The 24,231-nt window shown below is 41.7% G+C and overlaps 1 protein-coding gene across 1 annotated transcript in view; it reads right to left on the bottom strand.

The window, feature by feature from the left end:
* eya1 (EYA transcriptional coactivator and phosphatase 1) overlaps positions 1-24,231 on the bottom strand; it is a 197,198-nt gene that overhangs the window by 112,973 nt on the left and 59,994 nt on the right. Inside the window, exons 8-9 of the mRNA XM_072253224.1 lie at positions 19,094-19,176; positions 4,772-4,946 (exon numbers count right to left, since the gene is read on the bottom strand). Of these exons, the coding sequence (XP_072109325.1) occupies positions 4,772-4,946; positions 19,094-19,176 (258 nt within the window). The remainder of the gene's footprint in view (positions 1-4,771; positions 4,947-19,093; positions 19,177-24,231) is intronic.

Genomic DNA, 24,231 nt, shown 5'->3' with positions numbered 1-24,231 from the left:
CCATATTGACGATCCTTAATCAGTCTCTATCTATCCAAATACTTATATATCTGGTCTCTTCGAATATTTTCCAAACCAAACATGATGAACCAACAATAAGAACACAAGCCTGGTGCATATCAATCTCAGGATCCAAATGCCTCAGGATAAGGGCTACATTCAATATGTGATACTGATTATAGTTCTATATAGCCTTCACCTATCTGATCCCAGGCCCAACCACATGTGGTACTTAAACCAAAGTATCTTTCTAAAAAGATAGTACTATGGATGTGCAGAGATAAATTGCCTTGATAATTTATTTTACTTGAGGCATCACTCAAAGACTTCCTGAAATGTGTCATTGAGTTTACCAGTTGCTATTACATGCCCACTTTAGAAAAGTGCCTATGTATATTTTCCATACCTAACTGCCCTTGCACTGAGGAAGTAGTTAAGAGTCACTCAAACTGTGGGCTTGGAGTCACACAAAAGAGAGACTGTGTATGTACAGTTGGACAAGTCATCCCCAGCATTGAGCGTATCTACAAGGAGAGCTGCCACAAGAAAGCAGCATCATTCATCAAGGATCCCCACCATCCAGGCCATACTCTCTTCTGATTGCTGTAATTGGAAAGAAGATACAGGAGTCTAACATCCCACGCTACTAGGTTCAGGAACAATTATTACTGTTCAACCATCAGGCTCCTGAGCCAGTGTGGTAACTTCACTCATCTGAACTCTGAACTGATACCATAATCCAGTGGTCCCCAACCTCCGGGCTGCTAAGCATGCAGGGGTGCAGTGGTAGCCGGAGCGCACCCAGCACATCTTTAAGAAAAAAACCAAAATAAACAATCTAATTAATTAGGTGCCGCCTGGCACGTAAATGTTGGCCCAGATCAGAGGCGATTGCCAATTTCACTTGTTCTACGTGATGTTCACTCCTCTTGCCAGGGCGCTGGAGCCTTTAGCTGTTCCATTGTTTGGTCAATTTAAACACCAGCCCAGACAGGCTGAAAAGACAGGATCGGGTGTCATGTTGAATTTACGCAAACTTCTAATAAAGTATAGGCGCTGCTGTGCTTTCTTTGTAATGACAGTTACATGCTGGTCCCAGGACAAATCCTCTGACACTTTTCAGAGAAAGAAATGTCAATCCTTAATGCCGAAGAATTTAAAGTTATTGACTCTCTCCACCTCACTTCCTCTAATGAAGACTGGCTTCTGGGCGGCACCTAATGTATTAGCTTGTTTATTTCGGCTTTTTTCTTATAGATGTGCTGGCTGCGCTCCGGCTACCGCTGCACCCTTGCACGCTTCACGGCCCAGTATCGGCCTGCGGCCCGAAGGTTGGGGACCACTGCCATAATCAATAGACTCACTTTCAAGGTTTCTACACCTCATGTTCTCAATATTAATTTTATTTTTGTATTTGCACAGTTTTGTCATCTTTTCGTGTCGATTGTTTTTCAGTCTTTGTTTATGCGTAGTTTTTATTGATTCTATTGTATTTCTTTGTTCTACTGTTGTGACAAGAATACACATAGATTAAGATGTAGCTGTCCTGTGCTGGCACCAGTGGGATCAGCAGTTGGTCTGCCACCTGTCTTCAGGAGAAAGAGAGATAAGGAAAACAATGGAGCAGCATTTGGAAATGTTAATTAAGGGACAGAAGGAGAGCTGTCAAGATCGGCCCCCCTTTGAACCCTGAACTGTTTGAAGTGATGGACAGGCGATACCCCAGCAGGGGGATAAAAAGGGACAGGTTCGCTAAGGCAAGACACACACGACACCCTGAGGTAACGAGACCCTGGAAGTGGTGCGTCTCCCACAAGTCGGTGGGAGGTTTTGGAGGGCTGATCGCGGGACCAAGCCATAGACGCACAGGGTGGAAAGGTACGATCGGTGGGAACCTGGTGTGTGTCTGCCCTTGCCTGGGTGCCAGGTTCACCACAGAGAAACGATCGTATCTGGAAACGGAGGGGTCACGGTCGGTGACCTCAGAAGACATCACAAGGGGCTCGCCCGAAAGCTGACTGCGAAGAATATCGAAGGTCTGTGTGGAAGCCGTTTGAATATTCATTCGTTTTTGCTCTCTCTCTCCTTCCCCCCACTGTCCATCTCCCATGGCAATGATTACTGTGAACTGAACTGAACTCAATTGAACTGAACTTTGCGTCACTTTGAAACTGGTCATTTACCCCTAGACGATGATAGAGCTTGATTGATCCTGTTATCCTAATTCTGTGTACATGTGTGTTTATCATTGCTGAACTGTTGCATTTATTATCCTTTTGATTAGAGTACTGTGTTGCTTGTTTCTTTAATAAAACTTTCTTAGTTCCAGTAATCCAGACTCCAACTGAGTGATCCATTTCTGCTGGTTTGGCAACCCAGTTACGGGGTACGTAACACTGTGAATGTCTGCAAGAAAATAAATCCCAGGGTAGTACATGGTGACATACTCATACTGTATTTGATAATAAATTTGCTTGGACCTTTGAGCTATTGACCTTACCTGAAGGACATCAGTGAATCATGTGGGTTATCATAATAATCTGGTGCCTTTATGGTTACCATCACAGCGTCAAACTTCATTTTCTTTTAAATTCCAGATTAATTTACAGTTAATTTTTGCAGCTACAACAGTGGAATTCAAACTCAATGCCTGGATCAATGACCCAGAACTCTGGAGGTTAGTCCTGCAACTGAACCATCTGGACAGTGAAGATGCATACATCAGGATGCACTTCATTGGCTACAGCTCGGCATTCAGTGCTACCATCCCCTCAAAACTAATCAATAGCTTCAAGACCTTAGGGTCAGTACCTCCTTGTGAAACTGAATCCTTCAGTTCGGATTGGCAACAACTTCTCCACAATCAACCTCAGCACAGGCGCACTACAAGACTGGTGTTTAGCCCCTTGCCCCATTCAATTTATAATATGACTGTGAGGCTAAGCACAGCTCCAATGACATACTTAAATTTGCTGACAACACCACCGACTCTGGCCGTATCACAGAAGGTAACGAATCTGCATATACTGCAGGAGGGAGATTGAAAATCTGGCTGAGTGACGCCACAACAACAACCCCTCATTCAATAGCAGCAAGATCATGGAGCTGATTAATGACTTCCGGAGGAAGGAACCAGAGGTCCTTGAGCCTGTCCTCACTGATGGAAGTGGGGTGGGGGTGGGGTGGAAATCAGAAAAGGAGAGGGTCAGCAGCTTAAAATGTTTTGGTTTTATCATTTCAGAGGCCGGGTCTTGGGTCCAGTACACAAGTGCCATTACGAAAAAAGCATGGCAGCATATCTCCTTCCTTCAAATTTTGTGGAGATTTGGAATGTCATCTAAAACTTTGACAAACTTCCATAGATGGGTGGTGCAGAGTATACTGGCTGGTTGCATCACAGCCTGGTATGGAAACACTTGAATGGATAAATCCACAAATAGTAGTGGATACGGCCCAGTCCAGCGAGGATAAGGTCCTCCCCATCACTGAGCACATCTACATGGGGTGCTGTCACAGGAAAGCAGCATTCATCATCAGGCTATGCTCTCTTCTCGCTGCTGTCATCAGGAAGAAGGTGCAGAGGCCTCAGAGGTTCAGGAACAGTTATTACCCCTCAACCATCAGGCTCTTGAACCAGAGGGGCTAACATCACTCAACTTCAGTCTCCCTATTACTGAACTGTTCCCACAACGTATGGACTCTTCAACTCGTCATTGATATTTATCGCTTATTTATTTATTGTTTTTTTTTCCCCTTTGATTTGCAGTTTGTTGTCTTTCGCACACTGTTGTTTGTCCACCCTGTAGGATGTGGTATTTTAGTGATTCTATTGTGTTTCCTGTATTTACTGTGAGTGCCCACAATAAAGTGAATCTCAGAGTTCTATATGGTGACATATATGTATTTTGATAAAAAATTTACTTTGAACTTCAGATCTACTGTATTGCTAACAGCTGTTAGGCCAAAATAATGAAGGAAATTTTATTTTAATTGACATTCACCTTGACTTGAATATGTTTCAATTGTTGCTAGTTCTTTTTCTACGTCCACTTGTTGATGGATCATTATCTACCTATTTCTAATTCTTGTCTAACATGCCAACCTTTAAACACTGAACTTGGAGAACACAAGTGACAACAAGTGGAAGGTCTTCTCTCACTTACACAAACCCAGCCAGATATCCAAACCTTCTTTTTAGCACAGATATAGTTTTTCCTCATTCTGAGAACCACTCTATACTTTCTGCTAACTAGTTGGCTCCACAGACAGGAACATATCTTAAGAGAAGAGGTCAGCATTTATATCCAAGGAGCTATTCTGGCAAACATACAGTTTCTAGCTGCAAAGTAGTTTTTTAAACAACTGAATAGCTCAGTGGACCAATACCAAGTCCATTGAGTCTATGACATCAATGTTGCTATGGAGTCAAATTGAGGTCAAATTTGGGAAAAACATCATATACCTTTTACAGTATTAATAATCATTAATGAACCAGCTTGGCTTTACAACACTTAGCTGTGTCAGGATCAGAATTCCTGTTTCCAACATTTTTTGTTCAAGATTTGCCAAGTTAAGTTTATTTAAATTCCCCAAAAGGCACAATGAGATTTAACGCACATCTCCAGATCTGTATTCCACGTGACTAGGTTAGGAATTGAATTACGGAACTAAGTTACCTCAAATAATCTGAATCCCTGAATATTTTACTTCCTACACTTAGCTCCTGAAAGTAAATTTCAACAGCAGGTAAATTTAGAAGTGTTTTTATTACCTGTAACGGCATCTGTAATAGCCTGACTTGTGACAGATGGTGCACTTTGGAGTTGATATGTTGTAGTGGTCGAAGGAGGTGCTGGACTGCTGTTGTTGCTTGTCATATAAGTATATGGAGAATTATTATAATACTGTGCATATTGCCCCTGGCCAAAGCCCGTGTAAGAATATTCCTAGAAAAGGCAACATAAACAGATTTAGATTTTACTTAATGCAGTTATTTCCTAATTATAATAAAACATATTTATTTTGTATATAATATTCTCTGCTTTATTCAGATACTAATAGGTAGTTGGAAACATTACAAACAGCTGCCGGGTGAATGAATAAATGTGAACCAGTGTATGTGAAAGCCAAGCCCAAACTTCAGACAGACGCTGGCAGAAAGAATTTTCATCCATTTAACACTTTTCTCAACTGTAATGCACTTCACAATCTTTTTACATCCAATGAGTAGGTTTGAAGAGTAATGACTGTTTTAACGCAGGAAATTTATCAATTAAAGTTTTACTCCAGGCGCTGGATAACGTTTTGTAGAGATCTTACTGAAGGAAAAGAGGATGGGAGTAAAAGCTAATGCTTCTTTGCTTTGCGGAATATAAAATACCTTTTATTTTACTTGCATGGATTAGCACCTCATCTGAAAAGTGAATCATCGGGCAAGGTAAGAGTTCCTTAACACTATACTACTGCATCAGCAAAACTTTTGTTCTCCAGTCTTTGAAGGTGGATTTTAATGAACACCTTTCTACTCAGAGATGATCGTGATCTCTAATGAATATGATATATGAAAAACTGCAGCATACTATGTAGGGGTAAAAAAAGTGTTTCTATGGGTACACAAAGTTTATGTGTATTTATTAAAGAATGGAAAGGCAGAACAAGCAAAACTATTCACAGTCCACGGATATTACATTAATTTAAGTGTGAGACCAGGAGAGACAATGAGCACAAAAAAATGGGTGACTCACACTAAAGTAAGGAGTTTTGTGTCTTCAGAATGTAAAGTTTCTTAACTTTTCTTTTTTTTGGCACCTCTCTTTTAACTCTCTCTTTTTAATTCATTTTTCTTTCTTAATTATTATTTGTTTACCAATGATTGAAAAACATCATTTGACCCCTTCAGTTTGTCAGATGATCGCTTTTGTTACTTTAATGGCTAGAAGATCTATACTATTGAATTGGAAAGAGATTAATCCCCCTACAACATTTCATTGGTTTTCTCAAACTATATCTTGTTTAAATCTAGAAAAAATTAGAAGTGTTATTTTTGACCCATCTATTAAATTTGATGAGACTTGGAGACCATTTATCCAATACTTCCACACGATGTAATCTGTCCCTTGTCAATCTATCTTGTGATTTCAATTTATAGGGAGAGGAGCGGAAGTGGCGACACTATTGGTTCTATCTGAGATATCATAATAGCCCTTTCTTTTCTTTTTTTCCGTAGTTTTCTTTAGTTTGGGTAGATTTTTTTTAGGGTTTTTTTGTCTTTTTCTTTTTTTTATGATTTTTTAATATTTTATGTATACTCTTTCTATATTTTGTTGTTAATCTGTGTGATTTTGGAATATTTCTAACTATGTGCTTCTTGACTGTAAACTTTAATAATTATTATCAATTAACATAATCCCAATTATTATGTACTTTTTGTAACGTGTTAGTTGTTGAAACTAATAAAAAGATTGAAAAAGAAAGAAAGAATTATTACTTCATTTTTGTTACATTATTTGCATATAATCTGTCCTTTCTGATTCATAACCTTTGGTTTAAAATTCCTTATCTTATTGGTTAAAAACCTATGCTTTACCTGTCGTGGTCACAGACATAAGGGATACTTGTGAAAAGCCCAACATTGGATCAGTTCTTTGCTGACAAGAAAGGGTCTGCTTAAAACCCCTCAAAAGTCTCTGATTAGCTTTAGCCTCAGTGAATGTTGACCGCTATTCCTCCATACCAAGGCAGCAACTTTAAACTTTCCATTCCCATTTCTGACTCTCACACATGAAGATGTCACCTTTGCCTTTGATCCAGCAGAAGTTTCCAATTCTGCTTATTATCCTACTCTTATTTTAGGATTGTCTCTAACACATTGTCTTTCCTGAGTACAAATAGTTATTAACCTTTCACAATCTAATTCTCAATATAATTGCACAGTGGGGCGACAGTACAATGAATAATATTTTGTTATTGCTAAACAGAATTCAGTATTGAATCAATAATGTGAGCAATGGAACTGAGTTATGATTTTTAACTCTTTGCCAAATAATAGATGTAGCAGTGCTGGGTGTTTAAGAACCAAAGTATTCTGGTGATCTGTTGATTCAGTGGGCCTTGAATAGAGTATCTTTAGCAACCAAATATAAAAGAAATATACGCAAACACGAGGAATTCTGCAGATGCTGGAAATTCAAGCAACACACATCAAAGTTGCTGGTGAACGCGGCAGACCAGGCAGCATCTCTAGGAAGAGGTACAGGCAACGTTTCGGGCCGAGACCCTTCGTCAGGACTAACTGAAGGAAGAGCTAGTAAGAGATTGAAAGTGAGAGGGAGAGGGGGAGATCAAAAATGATAGGAGAAGACAGGAGGGGAGGGATGGAGCCAAGAGCTGGACAGGTGATTGGCAAAAGGGATATGAGAGGATCATGGGACAGGAGGTCTGGGGAGAAGGAAAAGGGGGAGGGGGGAAAACCCAGAGGATGGGCAAGGGGTATAGTCAGAGGGACAGAGGGAGAAAAAGGAGAGAGAGAGAGAAAGAATGTGTGCATATAAATAAATAATGGATGAGGTACGAGGGGGAAGTGGGGCATTAGCGGAAGTTAGAGAAGTCAATGTTCATGCCATCAGGTTGGAGGCTACCCAGACGGAACATAAGGTATTGTTCCTCCAACCTGAGTGTGGCTTCATCTTTACAGTAGAGGAGGCCGTGGATAGACATGTCAGAATGGGAATGGGATGTTGGATTAAAATGTGTGGCCACTGGGAGATCCTGCTTTCTCTGGCGGACAGAGCATAGGTGTTCAGCAAAATGGTGTTCAGTAAAAGAAATATACATTACTTATATGTAAACACAGTGATGAAAAACTCACCTTTTAATAAAATGTTCTTGGTTGAATCAATGTGATACATTTGGCAACTAGAAGCCAAAACTATTGGCATTCTGTGACTTGAATGCTGCAGTATTAAACTTGCATTACCTTTTTGTAAATCAGCTTGGCATTCCTGTATTGTACTACTTAAGACACTGTTTATACTGTACATATCTAAGAATTTTGTTCCAGGCAGAAACTTCTAAGTGTATACATTCAATAATATTTTCACTGAATTATATAAAGCATTGCTATAGTTTGAGAGATTGCTTGTGGATCATGTTGATACAGTCTGAACAACTAAGAACAGATTTGTACAGATATTGTGTGGTTGCATAAGCTACTTTCATGTTTCAGCAGCTGTGATTTTTATTGTGGCACATCTTTCATTCCAGTTTTCACTTCTTCAAAGAAACTCTTCTTTCATCAAACATAAAATCAGAAAACAACAACTTTCATTTACAGGGAGGTAGCAGCTTTAGCCTAGGACTCTCCACAGGAACATTATTAAGTAAAATATGACCCCAAATTCCATAAAGAGATGTTGGGTATTGTACAAATGCTTGGTCAAAGACATAGCTAACAAAAAAAAAGTGTTTTAAAGACGTAGATGGGAAGAGAGGCAGAAAGGCAGACTGAAGGAACAAATTGCCTTAGCAACAGTTTTGCAAGCATCATGGTTGTTAGTGGTTGAGCAATTAAAATTGAAGATGCATGGCAGGCTAGATTTAGAGCAGTTCAAAGATCTTGAATCGTATGACTGAACAAAGGAATGATAAAATGGAAAGTTCAGGCAATAAAGGGATTTGAAATCAAAGAGTAGGAGTTCAAAATCTGATTGGCAGCCATTGCAGCTCTCTGAGCAGTGATGGACATAGTCCAGAGGGCTTGGTGCAGGTGACAAAGCAAGCAGGAAAGCTTCAGTTGATCTTAATTCAAGGTGGCATTCGGGACAGTGACCAGAAGTACTGGTATTAGTTTTGTGCGAAGGTGATAAAGATGTTGATGAAGGTTTCAGCAACAGATGAACTGAAGCAGAAGTGCAGTTAAGATGATGGTACAGAGCTCAAATTAAATGGATACCAGCCAGCCAATCTTCTATCCATCCTAGTACCTTTCTTGTAATACCATGGGCTCTTATCCTGTTGAGCAGCCTCATGTGCAGTGCCTTGTCAAAGGCTTTCAGAAAATCCAAGGAAACAACACCCATTTACTCCATTTATTCTGCATGTTATTTCCTCAAAGAATTCCAACAGATTTGTCAGGCAAGATTTCTCCTGCAGGCTAACTTTGGTATATTTTATCAAGTACCTCGAAGTAGCCTTAATAATGGCCTCCAACATTTTCCCAACCACCGAAGTCAAGCTAACTAGCATATAATTTTATTTCTTCTGCTTCCCTCCCTTTTTAAAGAGTGGAGTGACCTTTGCACTTTTCCAGTTCTCTGGAAACATTCCAGAATCAAGTGATTACTAATGTCTCCACTATCTCTTCAGCTACCTCTTTCAGGACACTGTCGATCTGGTCCAGGTGACTTACTTACCTTGAGATCTTTTAACTTCCCAAGCATCTTCTCCGTAGTGATAGTAGCTACATTCACTTCTTCCCCCTGCAATGCTCGTATTTCTGGCTTATTGCTAGTGTCTTCCATAAGTGAAGGCATCTCACTTTATCTTCTCCCTCTCAAACTGGAGGGTGAAATCTTTTAGATTATGATCACTGCCTCCTAAGGGTTCCTTTACCTTAAGCTCCCTAATCAAATCTGTTTCATTACACCGCACCCAATCCAGTATTGCCTTTCCCCTAGTGGGCTCAAAACAAGTAGCTCCAAAACACATCTCGTAGGCTTTCCACAAATCCCTCTTTGGGGATCCATCACCAACCTAATTTTCCCTATCTACCTGCATATTGAAATCCCCCATGACTATTACAACATTGCCTTTTTTAAATGTCTTTTCTATCTCCTAATGTAATTTGTTCCCCAGAGTCCCCGGGGGAACTACATCTGTGTGAAGTACATCGGCTGCAGCTCCTTGAAGACCGTGTTAGGGATCTGGAGCAACAGCTGGATGACCTTCGGCTTGTACGGGAGGGTGAGGAGATAATTGATCAAAGTTACAGGAAAGTAGTCACCCCAAAGTTGCAGGAGGCAGGTAGCTGGGTGACTGTCAGGAGAAAGGGAAGTAGGCAGTTAGAGGAGAGCACCCCGTGGCCGCTCCCCTCAAAAACAAGTATACCACTTTGGATACTTTTGTAGGGGATGACTTCCCGGGAGAATGCCATGGCAACCAGGTGACAGGCACTGAGCATGGGTCTGTGGTGCAGAAAGGAAAGAGAGAGAAAAAGGGGGCAGTAGTAAAAAGGGACTCAGTAGTGAGGGGAACAGACAGGAGATTCTGTGGACGTGAATGGGACACCCGGATGGTATGTCGTCTCCCAGGTGCCAGGGTCAGGGATATTTCAGATCATGTCCACAACATTTTGGAGAGGGAGGGAGGGAGGGCAGCCAGATGTCTTGATACATATTGGTATCAATAACATAGAAGGGAAAAGCAAAGAGGTCCTGAAAAGAGAATTTAGTGAGCTAGGTAGAAAGCTGAGAAGCAGTACCTCCCGGGTAGTAATTTCTGGATTACTACCTGTGCCACGCGCCAGTGAGGGTAGAAACAGGATGATTTGGCAGATAAATGCGTATCTGAGAAGCGGCTGTAGGGGGCAGGACTTCAGGTTCTTGGATCATTGGGATCTCTTCTGGGGGAGGTATGACCTGTTCAAAAGTGACAGGTTGCACCTGAACCCGAGGGGGACCAATATTCTCACGGGCAGGTTTGTTAGAGTTGTTGGGGAGGGTTTAAACTAATTTTGCAGGGGGGTAGGAACTGGACTGAAGAGACTCAGGATAGCTCGGATGGTAAAAAAATAAAGATAGTGTGCAGTCAGACTGTCAGTAGGGCAGGCAGGTGATGGGGCTTAGCTGCAGCCAACAGGCTGAGTATCAAAACTTTAGGGATGCAGAATCAGAAAGGATAGCAAATACGGTACTCAAGGTACTGTGTCTAAGTGCGCATAGTGTAAGAAATAAGGTGGATGATCTTGTTGCACTAGTACAGATTGCCAGGTATGATGTTGTGGCCATCGCTGAATCATGGCTGAAGGATGGCTGTAGTTGGGAGCTGAATGTCCAAGGTTACACATTATATTGGAGGGATAGGAAGGTAGGCAGAGGGGGTTGTGTGGCTCTACTGGTAAAGAATGGCATCAAATCAGTAGAAAGATGTGACAGTGGATCCGAAGACGTTAAATCCTTGTGGGTTGAGTTACAAAACTGCAAGGGTAAAGGACGTCGATGGCAGTTATATACAGGCCTCCCAACAGTGGCTGGGAAGTGGACCACAGGTTACAACAGGAAATAGATAAGGTGTGTCAAAAGGGCAACGTTATGGTGGTCATGAGAGATTTTAACATGTAGGTCGACTGGGAAAATCAGGTTGGTATGGACCTCAAGAGAGTGAGTTTGTTGAATAGCTAAGAGATGGGTTTTTAGAGCAGTTTTTCATTGAGCCTGCTAGGGGAACAACTATAGTGGATTGGGTGCTATGTAATGAACTGGAGGAGATTACAGAGCTTAAGGTAAAAGAACCCTTAGGAACCAGGGATCACAATGTGATTGAGTTCAACTTGAAATTTGATAGGGAGCAAGTAAAGTCTGATGTAGCAGTATTTCAGTGGAGTAAGGGAAATTACAGTGGTCTGAGAGAGAAGTTAGCCAAAGTAAATTGGAAGGAGCTGCTGGCAGGGATGTCAGCAATGGCGTGTGTTTCTGGGAAAAATGAGGAAGGTGCAGAACATATGTATTCCAAAAATGAAGAAATACTCAAATGGCAAAATAGTACAACCGTGGCTGACAAGGGAAGTCAAAGCTATTGTAAAAGCAAAAGAAAGGGCATACAACAAAGCAAAGTAAAAATTAGTCGGAAGACAGAGGATTGGGAAGTTTTTAAAAACCTACAGAAAGCAAGTAAAGATATCATTAGAAGGGAAAAGATGAAGTATGAAAGCAAGCTAGCAAATAATATCAAAGTGGATAGTAAAAGTTTTTTTTAAGTATGTTAAAAATAAAAGAGAAATGATAGTGGATATGGGACCGCTAGAAAATGAGGCAGGAGAAGTAATAATGGGGGAGAAGGAGATGGCTGATGAATTAAATGAGTATTTTGCATCAGTCTTCATTGTGGAAGATACCAGCAGTATGCCTGATTCTGTAGTGTGTAAAGGAAGAGAAGTGGGTGCAGTTACTATTACAAAAGAGAAGGTGCTCAAAAAGCTGAAAGATCTAAAAGTACATAAGTCACCTGGACCAGATGAACTGCACCCTAGGGTTCTGAAAGAGGTAGCGGTAGAGATTATGGTGGCATTAGAGATAATCTTTCAAAAACCATTGGACTCTGGCATGGTGCCAGAGGACTGGAAAATTGCAAAAGTCATTCTACTTTTTAAGAAAGGAGTGAGGTAGCTTAAAGGAATCAGTAAGCCTGACCTCAATGTTTGGGAAGATGTTAAGAGTCAATGGTTAAAGATGAAGTGATGGAGTACTTGGTGACACAGGACAAGAGAGTACAAAATCAGCATGGTTTCCTTCAGGGAAAATCCCGCCTGACGAACCTGTTGAAATTCTGGGATGCAGTGGATGTTGTATATTTGGACTTCCAGAAGGCCTTTGACAAGGTGCCGTACATAAGGCTGCTTACCAAGTTAAGAGCCCATGGTATTACAGGAAAGTTACTATCATGGTTAGAGCATTGGCTGATTGGTAGGAGGCAGCGAGTGGGAATAAAAGGATCCTTTTTTGGTTGGCTGCCAGTGACTCTTGGTGTTCCGCAGGGGTCAGTGTTGTGACCACTTATTTCATGCTGTATATAAATGATTTAGATGATGGAATAGATGGCTTTGTTGCCAAGTTTGCAGATGATACGAAGATTGGTGGAGGGGCAGATAGTGTTGAGGAAACAGGTAGTATGCAGAAGGACCGATTAGGAGGATGGGCAAGGAAGTGGCAAATGAAATACAATGTTGGAAAATGCATAGTCATGCACTTTGGTAGTAGAAATATATGTATGGACTATTTTCTGAATGGGGAGAAAATCCAAAAATCTGAGATGCAATGTGTCTTAGGAGTCCTTGTGCAGAACACCCTAAAGGTTAACTTGCAGGTTGAGCCGGTGGTGAGGGTGGCAAATGCCATGTTAGCATTCATTTCAAGAGCTCTATAATACAAGAGCAAGGATGTAATGCTGAGACTTTGTAAGGCACTGGTGAGGTCTCACCTTGAGAACTGTGAACAGTTTTGGGTCCCTCATCTTAGAAAACATGTGCTAGCATTGGAAAAACCATAAGACAAAGGAGCAGAAGTTGGCCATTCAGGCCATCAAATCTGCTCCACCATTTTATCATGAGCTGATCCATTCTCCCATTTAGTCCCACTCCCCTGCCTTCTCACCGTAACCTTTGATGCCCTGGCTACTCAGATACCTATCAATCTCTGCCTTAAATACACCCAATGACTTGGCCTCCACTGCTGCCCGTGGCAACAAATTCCATAGATTCGCCACCCTCTGACTAAAAAAATTTCTTCACATTTCTGTTTTGAATGGGCACCCTTCAATCCTTAAGTCATGCCCTCTGGTACTAGACTCCCCCATCATGGGAAACAACTTTGCCACATCCACTCTGTCCATGCCTTTCAACATTCAAAATGTTTCTATGAGGTCTCCCCTCATTCTTCTAAACTTCAAGGAATACAGTCCAAGAGCGGAGAAATGTTCCTCATATGTTAACCCTCTCGTTCCCGGAATCATTCTAGTGAATCTTCTCTGTACCCCCTCCAATGTCAGCACATCCTTTCTTAAATAAGGAGACCAAAACTGCCCACAGAACTCCAAGTGAGGTCTCACCAGCGCCTTATAGAGCCTCAACATCACATCCCTGCTCCTATACTCTATTACTCTAGAAATGAATGCCAACATTGCATTTGCCTTCTTCACCACCGACTCAACCTGGAGGTTAACCTTAAGGGTATCCTGTACGAGGACTCTCAAGTCCTGTTGCATCTCAGAACTTTGAATTCTTTCCCCATTTAAATAATAGTCTGCCCGTTTACTTCTTCTGCCAAAGTGCATAACCATACATTTTCCAACATTGTATTTCATTTGCCACTTCTTTGCCCATTCTTCCAACCTATCCAAGTCTCCCTGCAGACTCTCTGTTTCCTCAGCACTACCAGCCCCTCCACCTATCTTCGTATCGTCAGCAAACTTAGCCACAAAGCCATCTATTCCATAATCCAAATCGTTGATGTACAACGTAAAAAGAAGCGGCCCCAACACGGACCCCTGTGGAACACCACTGGTAACCAGCAGCCAACTAGAATAGGATCCCTTTATTCCCACTCTCTGTTTCCTGCCAATCAGCCAACGCTCTATCCACGTAATTCCATGGGCTCTTATCTTGTTAAGTAGCCTCATTTGTGGCACCTTGTCAAAGGCCTTCTGAAAATCCAAATATACAACATCCACTGCATCTCCCTTGTCTAGCCTACTTGTAATTTCCTCAAAAAATTGTAATAGGTTTGTCAGACAGGATTTTCCTTTAAGGAATCCACACTGAGTTCTGCCTACCTTGTCATATGCCTCCAGGTACTCTGTAACCTCATCCTTGACAATCGACTCCAACAACTTCCCAACCACCAAAAGGGTCCAGAGGAGGTTCACAAGGATTGCAGGAATGAAAGGGTTATCATCTGAGGAATGTTTGATGGCTCTGGGTCTATACTCGCTGGGATTTAAAAGGATGAGGGAGGATCTCAATGAAACATTTCAAATGTTGAAAGGCCAAGGCAAAGTAGATGTGGAAAGAATGTTTCCTATGGTGGGAGAGTCTGGGACAAGAGGGCACATACTCTCCTTCAAACAGAGATGTGGAGAAATGTCCACCAGAGGAAGCAGGATCTCCCAGTGGCCACACATTTTAATTCCACGTCCCATTCCCATTCTGATATGTCAATCCATAGCCTCCTCCACTGTCGAGATGAAGCCACACTCAGGTTGGATAAGCAACACCTTATATTCTGTCTGGGTAGCCTCCTACCTGATGGCACGAACATAGATTTCTCAAACTTCTGCTAATGCTCTCCTCCCCTTCTTACCCCATCCCCTATTTTATTTATTTATTCATTTATTATTCCCCCCCTCCTTTTTTCTCTCTCTCTTTCCCTCTCACAATCACTCTTTGCCTGCTCTTCATCTTCCTCTGGTTCTCCCCTCCCCCTTTCTTTCTGTCGTGTCTCCAGCTTTGTTTCCCTTTAGCCAATTAACTTCCCAGCTCTTGGCTTCATCCCTTCCCCTCCTGTCTTCTCCTATCATTTCGGATCTCCCCCTCCCCCTCCCTCTTTCAAATCTCTTACTATCTCTTCGTTCAGTTAGTCCTGACGAAGGGTCTCAGCCCGAAACTGTACTTCTTCCTATAGATGCTGCCTGGCCTGCTGTGTTCTACCAGCATTTTGTGTGTGCTGTTTGAATTTCCAGCATCTGCAGATTATCTCGTGTATGCGGAGAAATTTCTTTAGCCAAATAGTGGTGAATTTGTGGAATTTGTTACCACATGCAGCTGTAGAGGCCAGATCTTTTGGTGTATTTAAGGCAGAGATTGATAGGTTCTTGACTGGACATGGTATCAAAGGTTACAGGGAGAAGGCCAGGAACTGAGGTTAAGGAAGAGGAAAACAAAAGGATCAGCCGCGATTGAACGGCAGAGCAGACTCGGTGGGCCAGATGTCCTAATTCTGCTCCTGTGTCCTATGGTCTTGTAGATCACATCCTGGCTACTGTTTGGAGACCTGTACATGGCTCCCACCAGGTCATTTTTACTCTTGCATTTCCTTAACTCTATCCATAAGATTTCTCCATTTTGCTATGCTCTGTCACCTCTCTTTAAGGATTTGATTTGATTTTTTTTATCAAACAGAGCCACCCCACTACCTGCCTACCTCCCTGTGCTTTTGATACAATATGGATCCTTGAATGTTAAGCCCCAGTTATGATATTTTTTCAGCCATGGCTCAGTGACATCCGCATTGTCATACCTGCTAAACTCTAACCACGTTACAAAATCATCTACCTTACTATCTATACTGCATGCATTCGAATATAACATCTTCAGTCCTGTATTCATCACCCTTTTCGATTTTGCCCCTATGTTACACTTCCACTCATCCCATGGTCTGCAATTTTGACCTATCATCTGCAAGTCCTTACTCACAGTCTCTGCCTCTACTTAGGCACCAGCCCCATCCTCAACCCCATCACTGCAGTTCCTATCCTCCTGCCAAATTAGTTTAAGCCCTCCCTAACAGCTCAAGCACCCTAACACCCTGCAATGTGCCTTGGCCATTGTTTCAAATATACTGATATGCTGGAGGTACGTTTCTTTTCTTGGTAGTTCAAGATATGCAGGACCGACTTCTCACTAGTAGGAGGCTTAGCATGACTGACAGTCACCATGAAATAATCCCCATTGTTTCAAATGCAAATAGATGTTTGATGGCAACCACAGCCCAAGTTATGAAAAAGGGCTCTTAAGGATATATTAAGGTACTTTTTAATGTATGCCAGAAGTTATAGAATAGTGTCATGAAATATGATATTGAACTGAACATATAGAGTATGTTACTGAATTGAGCATATTTTCAGTATCAATGAAAATTGGCGTAATACCCCAAATGATGCCCTTCACTATGATTTTCTGTATTGAAATGGATACAATACAGACAAATTCTGCCTTCAACTGTACTGAATGTGTATGGACTTCCATACTGTGCTACTGATGCACCAATAGGGCAGCACTTGAATATCTACTGCATATCCTGAACTGGTGTAGGTACCATCTGAACAGAGAGTTGCAGATCAACGTATATATTGAAATTGTTCCCACTTGGGATTAAGCTAAAAAAAAGAGAAGAGGGAACTATTGGAACATGGATCCTCTGCTGGCAAAAGGGTAGAGGGCAGGTTGAGGAGATTGAAGATGTCAGCATTATTTTGAAACAGTCTGAATGTTTTGGGGGTTTAGTAGTTGGGGGGGGTGAAGGTGGGGGGTGGGGAGGTTGTGAGACCAGGTGGAGTACTGATGAAAAGAAAAAGTGGGTTTAGGATCCATGACATATCAGTCGATGGCCCCAGAGAAAGAATTTTAAGCTTCCAGTTGAGTTTTGCTTTACTCACTTAATTCCTGTAGAATTAGTCAATATGCACCCCGCAACTAACTTCTACAGAAATAGCAATTGCATTAATGGAATCTGATCATGCACCTAATTTGCATTTTAAAAGAATTTACCATAGGAAACAGGCAGGTGCTTTGGTGATGGGCAATCAGTCACTTCAAAATGGTGGAGGCTATTTTTCAGAGGACGGGAAAATTGCAAATGTCATTCCACTATTTAAGGAGGGAGGTAGATGAACGGAAATTATAGGCCATTTAGTCTGACCTTAGTGGTTGGGAAGATGTTGGAATCCATTACTAAAGATTAGATTTCGGGGACTTGGAGGCATATGTAATAGTAGGTCAAAGTCAGCATTGCTTCCTAAAGGGGAAAGTCTTGCCTGACCAATCATTTGGAATTATTTGAGGAAATAACAAGCAAGATATAAAAAGGAAAGTCGGTGGATATTGCTTACTTGGATTTTCAGTAGGTCTTTGACAAGGTGCTGCATATGAGAGTGCTAAACAAGATAAGAACACATGGCATTATAGGAAAGATACTAGCATGGATAGAAGATTGGTTGACTGGCAGGTGGCAAACAGTAGGAATAAAGGGGGCCTTTTCTGGTTGGCTGCCGGTATCTAGTGGCGTTCCGCAGAGTCGGTGTTGGGACTGCTTCATTTCATGTTATACACCAATAATTTGGATGTCAGAATTGATTGCTTTGTGGTCTAGTCTGCAGATGATACAAAGATAGATGGAGGGGCAGGGAGTCTTGAAGAAGCAGGAAGTCTGCAGAAGGACTTAGACAGATTAGGAGAATGTGCAAAGAAGTGGTGGATGGAATACAGTGTCGTGAAGTGTATAGTCATGCACTTTGGTAGAAGGAATAAAGGTATAGGCTATTTCCTAAAGAGAGAGAAGATTCGGAAATCAAAATTGCAAAAGGTCTTGGGATTCCTCGTGTAGGATCCCCTAAAGGTTAATTTGCAGGTTGAGTCTGTGGCAAGGAAGGTAAATGCAATGTTAGCATTCATTTCCAGAGGACTAGAATATAAGAACAAGGATATAATGCTAAGGCTTTATAAGGCATTGGTCAGGCCACACTCGCTGTATTGTGAGCAATTTTGGGCCTTTTATCTAAGGAAGGATGTCCTGGCATTGGAGAGAGTCCAGAGAAAATTCACGAGAATGATCTGGGAATGACAGGGTTAATCTTTGAGGAGTGTTGGTTGGCCCTGTACTCACAGGTGCTTACAAGAATGGGGCTGGTGGGGGGGGGGGGAGAAGGGCCCCAATGAAATCTATCAAATATTAGTAAGACTGGAAAAGTTGGATGTGGAATGGATGAATCTAGGACCAGACAGCACAGCACAGAATAGAAGGACAACCATTTAGAACAGAGATGAGGAGGAATTTCTTTAGCCAAAGGGTGGTAAATCTGTGGACTTCATTACCACAGACGGCTGTGGAGGATAGGTCATTGAGTATATTTAAAGTAGAGGTTGATAGGTTCTTGATTAGTTAGGGCATCAAATGCTTTGGGGGTTGAGAAGGATAATAAATCAGCCATGATGGAATTGCGGAACAGTTTTAATGGGCTGAATGTCCTAATTCTGCTGTTAAGTCTTGAGGTCTTATCATTTAATTGCTCTGTATTCACAAATTAAAGCAGCCCTTAATGTTATATTTGGGCTATTGAACTATTTAACATTAAATAATATTAAGACGGTTGTTGAACTTATTCTGGTATAAGGGATCTAGTGTCTTCCTGGCATACATGACATAAAAACTCTTCTTGGAGAAGATGGGAGAGTATGTCATTGAAATGTTGGTTATAATCGAAATCTGTACCCTGCTGGAAGCCTGAGAAGAGTTTATTTGTTATTCTAGTATGTTTTTTATTTCTCAGCTGCAGAGACATGATTCAAGTTTTGATTTATACACAAATATAAAGTATGAAGATACAGTACCTGCTGTGAATTGTTAAAGCCTGCAGAATGTGCAAGTGAGTTGCTTCCTGTGTAAATTCCGGATCCCGATGTAAAACTTCCCCCTGTAAAAGAAAACTTGTGTCAGATTTTTATTTCCTTTAACATGATCTAATTCCTATATTTTTGGGTAAACAATGGGAACTATGAATATGACATATAAATACCATATTGTTCAATAATTGGATCGTTCCCCAACTATTATCTCTGAATTCTTGCACCTCTGATTCATGAGTATATATTCCAGACATTGTAATATTTCCCTCATTAAAGTGTTACGTACCCCGTAACTGGGTTGCCAAACCAGCAGAAATGGATCACTCAGTTGGAGTCTGGATTACTAGAACTAAGAAAGTTTTATTAAAGAAACAAGCAACACAGTACTCTTATCGAAAGGATAATAAATGCAACAGTTCGGCAATGATAAACACACATGTGCACAGAATTAAGATAACAGGATCAATCAAGCTCTATCATCGTCTAGGGGTAAACGACCAATTTCAAAGTGACGCAAAGTTCAGTCCAATTTAGTTCAGTTCGCAGTAATCATTGCCATGGCGATGGACAATGTTGGGGAAGGAGAGAGAGAACAAGAACGAATGATCATTCAAAACGGCTTCCACACATAGACCTGCGATATTGCTCACAAGCAGCTTTCGGGCGAGTCCTTTGTGATGTCACCTGAGGTCACCGACTGTGACCCCTCCTCCAGATGCGGTCGATCCTCTGCAGTGAACCTGGCACCCAAGCAGGGGTGGACACACACCGGGTTCCCGCTGATCGTACCTTTCCACCCTGTGCGTCTATGGCTTGGTTCTGCAACCAGCCTTCCAAATGACTCCCGCCGACTTGCGGGGGGGGGGGGGCACCGCTTCCAGGGTCTCGTTACCTCATGGTGTCGTGTGTGTCCTTGCCTTAGCGAACCTGTCCCTTTTTATCCCCCTGCTGGGGTATCGCCTGTCCATCACACTTCAAACAGTTCAGGGTTCAAAGGGGGAGCCGATCTTGACAATACCCAGACTGATGGCTCCTTCATTAACACCTCCAAATGCTGCTTCATTGTGTTCCTTATCTCTCCTTCTCCTGAGGACAGGTGGCAGACAACTGCTGATGCCACTGGTGCTAGCCCAGGCCAGCTAACATCTTAATTTATGTTTATTCTCGTCACAAAAGAAGCAATTATTCTTTTTTAAATATATAAATATAATAGAATATCATAGCTATATAAACAATATTGAAAGGAGAGAAGTCTTTTTAAGGTGCTAATATCACTTTGAATTCAGGTGATTCTACTGCTTCCAGATATCATATTAATTTTGAGACTTCACTATACTCCCAAGTATTAAGAAAAGTCAGCATCACTTGAATTGCAATTCTAATGGCTGAGTCACCCCTGAAAGGCAATTGTTATTATCAAGCACCACAAAAGAACAATGATGCCTCACTCCTTACAATCAATGGATCAGATGACGTACCTTCAAAAGACAGTACAGAGCTATAAATGTTTGCACCAGCTATGCTCTTACCTTTAGCTCATTCTTAGCAGCACAAGGCCTGAACGATAGAAGAACCCATAGCTAATTTTAGCTATTCCCTCTACACCTCAAGCCCTAATAACTTATATACCTCGCCTTCTGTCAGAGGACAGGAAATGCCAACAATAAATTTAGTTAATTCCTACTGTTTACAAGGAGGAAAATCCTACTTCAGTGTTGATTTAACTGTAGCTTTTTCCTAAAACCATACCCAGACATGGTGCAAAACAACAAACTGTATCTCAAATTGAACAAGACAAAAGAGATAATTGTGGACTTCAGGAAAGCACAGGTTGACCAATCTCCATTGCACATCAATGGCTCTGCCGTGGAGAGCACTAAGTTCCTTTTGTGTGCATATAATGGTCAATCTAACCTGGACCAGTTCCTTAGTGTGCGCATAATGGATAGTCGAAGTTGCAGTCACAACACCTCCTCACTAGTCAAGAAGGCACAGCGGTATCTCCACTTTCTGAGGAGACTGAGGCACACAAGGCTCTCTGCCCCTATTCGAACAACCTTCTACAGGAGCACATAGTGAGAGCCCTGTCCGCATGTATCATTGTGTGGTACGGAAACTGCAAGGCATTGGATCTCAAGACTCTACAGAGGACAGTAAAAACCATCACGAGTATCACCAGGGTTTCTCCCCCTCATACTTGAGACATTTACCAGGAACACGGCAGGCAAAGGCCCCAAACCACTGCTGAGGATCTCTACCATCTCCCACAATTCCTTTGACCCAGGAGGTACAGAAGCATCAGGACTCGGACTGCCAGATTGGGTAACAACTTACCTCTCAGGCTGTGAGACCAGCGAATAGCCTGCCACACCAAGGTCCAATCACTAGCACAGCGAGTGGTTTACTGTTTACCTGGGCTGTGCTTTACTTCAATTATATTATATTAAGTTAGTTATGCGATTATATTTAAGTTTATGTGCACTGTGTGTGATATATGTTGTGTGAGTGTACCATGGTCCGGAGGAAAGTTGTTTCATTTGTTTGTATACAACAAACTTGAACTTAAGAACATTTCACAGTCCAATTATATAGGGACTGAAAATCTTTAATCAAATTAGCAATAAAATGTGTGTATCATTTTTTACAGGTTCATTTAAATCTCATAGATGAAACCTTAAACTTTCTAATGAACAATGCAACCTCACTGTGTATAACCACCTGTATGAGTCATGTTGGCAGTAAATTTCCAAGGTTTAATGTTAGTTGTCTATGTGGGCTACACATTTTCCCTTTGTCTGCAAGTGCTCTAGTTTCCTCTGACATCCCAAAGACATGAAAAATGATTGGATAATTGACCACTGTAAATTGTCCTGACTGTGTACTTGAGTGATAGAATTTGGGGAAAGTTATTGGGAATTAGGAGAGTTTAAAATAGGATTGGTGTAAATGGGTACTTAATCATCAGCACAGAGTTGATGGGCTGAAAGGCCTGTTTCTGTGGTGTATAATTCTTACAAATTTAGTATTTTAACACAGTTCAGCTGGCAGGCAGCATAACTTAGCTGCCGAGGTTCTGCTTATCTCACATATTACCAGTTTATCCTGTTTTCCTTAGGAGACGACAGGGACACCCACTAGTAACTGGAAGGGTACTTCATTGAAAATGCAGAGCAAGCTACAATGTCAACAATTAGGACTCATAGTTATTTTAACTGGATGACTACACTGCTAGCTTTTCCTTGCCAGGTAAGTATTATAGGAAGTAGGCCAAAAAGGCATTAGATTTTATGGCAGGGTGACCATAATACACACAGCCATTTTGCCTTTTATTGAATCCACTGAAAAGGATAATCAGGCAACATGCAAAAAAAAAGTTAGATTCTGTTAGCAACACCCAAAGCACTGGAAGAACTCAGTGAGTCAGGCGGTATCTCTGGGGTAAATGGACAGTTTATGTTTCGGGTCAAGACCCTTCATCCGGATAGGATATCCAGCCCAGGTAACTCATGAGCTAAACATGTCTGGACCATTCATTAACCAGCTAGATGAAGGAGTTCCACCCAGAATTTCGACGGTTCATTTCCCTCCACAGATGCTGCCCGACCTGTTGAGATCCTTCACAGCATGTGCATTGTTCCACAGCTTCACGTCTCCATTGGATCCCGTAGGCTTCCTTAAAGTTATTTTAATTAAAATATTGCCAGACAAGTACCTTATTTGATGATGGATATATCAGATTTCCTTATGGTACAGGAAGAGGGCATTTGGACCACTAAGTCTATGCTGGCTCACCCATTGTTCCCATTCCCCCACATATTTTGCCGCAACCTATTTTCTCTCACATACCCATGAATTGTATCATCCCCCCCACCACACCCAGAGAGTTACCTGCTGCCACTAAGGGGTGATTTACAGGAGCCAATTAACCTACCAGCACATCTTTGAAATATGGGAGGAACCCAGAGCACCTTAGGGAATCCCACAAGAACCAAGTAAAAACGTGCAAGCTCCACACAGAGAGCACTGAGTCGGGACTGAACTGAGTCACGGGAGGCACGCAGCAGTGCACTAGATTTAATGGTGCTTCGGGAGCTGAGCGGAAGGAAGATAGCTGTCAGTCAAGGTGTTCTGTTCATAAGAGACAATGACAGATGGCATGAAGACACTGGATATCATTAACTTATGCAGCAGATTATCTGCCTGTAGCCTTCCAACAGATGGGGCAGCTCGTCATTGGTTCTGCAAGCACAGCACTCCGCATTTTCAGACAAGTTTTCTCATCACTGTTTACAATGAAGCATCATCAAGGCAGAATTCAAACATTGCAAACTGGACAAGACAGTTTTCCTGCCCTTAAAACCATCAGCATTTTCATTCATTTCAATAGATGGAGAACAGGGTGTAGATGAATAATCCATTATGGACGCACAATCCTCCTCAGCAGGGAGATGGTTTATGATCAAATGTCAAAAAGCCTCCTGGGTAAATAAGTTGTTTCTTCAAATAGACACAATCAATAACAGTATCCTGGGAATATTCTTCCCACAACCATCCCCATTTGGTCATAAATCTGACTTGCTCTTCCTAGTTTATTACTGTGCACACTGTTTATCCAGATACAAGTAACTGTGGCACCAAATTTATCCATATCACCGGAATGAGAACAGGACTATTTTGATGAACATCACATGTTGTATAATACTGCTCCCATGATACGAGTACCTTAACATACCTAGGAGTATACAAAACAGCTGCAGCTGCATTATCAGAAGTCAGTCTACACCTGTTAATGTCAATGGGTGATGTGTATGTGTCATGAGTACCACAACTGTTTTTTCTTATTTATATAGAGAAATTACAACGTATTCTTTGGAGGTTACAAGGGCCATTAATGCTACCCTTAACATAGGCTAACATCCACCCTTTTGCACCTCTATCCTAACTGGTCACCTATGCCCTAACCTTACCAGGAATGATTGAGTTCTGCTGGTTTGCCATGTCCCTCTCATTAAAATATGCATGCATTTACCTTGCAAAGTCAATGTGAGGGTAGCGTATGACTTCTTTCACTACCCAGGACCCTTCCTAAATCAAAAAGTTGCTCTTATGTTTCAACAGCAATT

The sequence above is a fragment of the Mobula birostris genome, chromosome 1 (assembly GCF_030028105.1).
Source record: "Mobula birostris isolate sMobBir1 chromosome 1, sMobBir1.hap1, whole genome shotgun sequence".
NCBI lineage: Eukaryota > Metazoa > Chordata > Chondrichthyes > Myliobatiformes > Myliobatidae > Mobula > Mobula birostris.
This window is presented reverse-complemented; position numbering and strand designations above follow the sequence as displayed.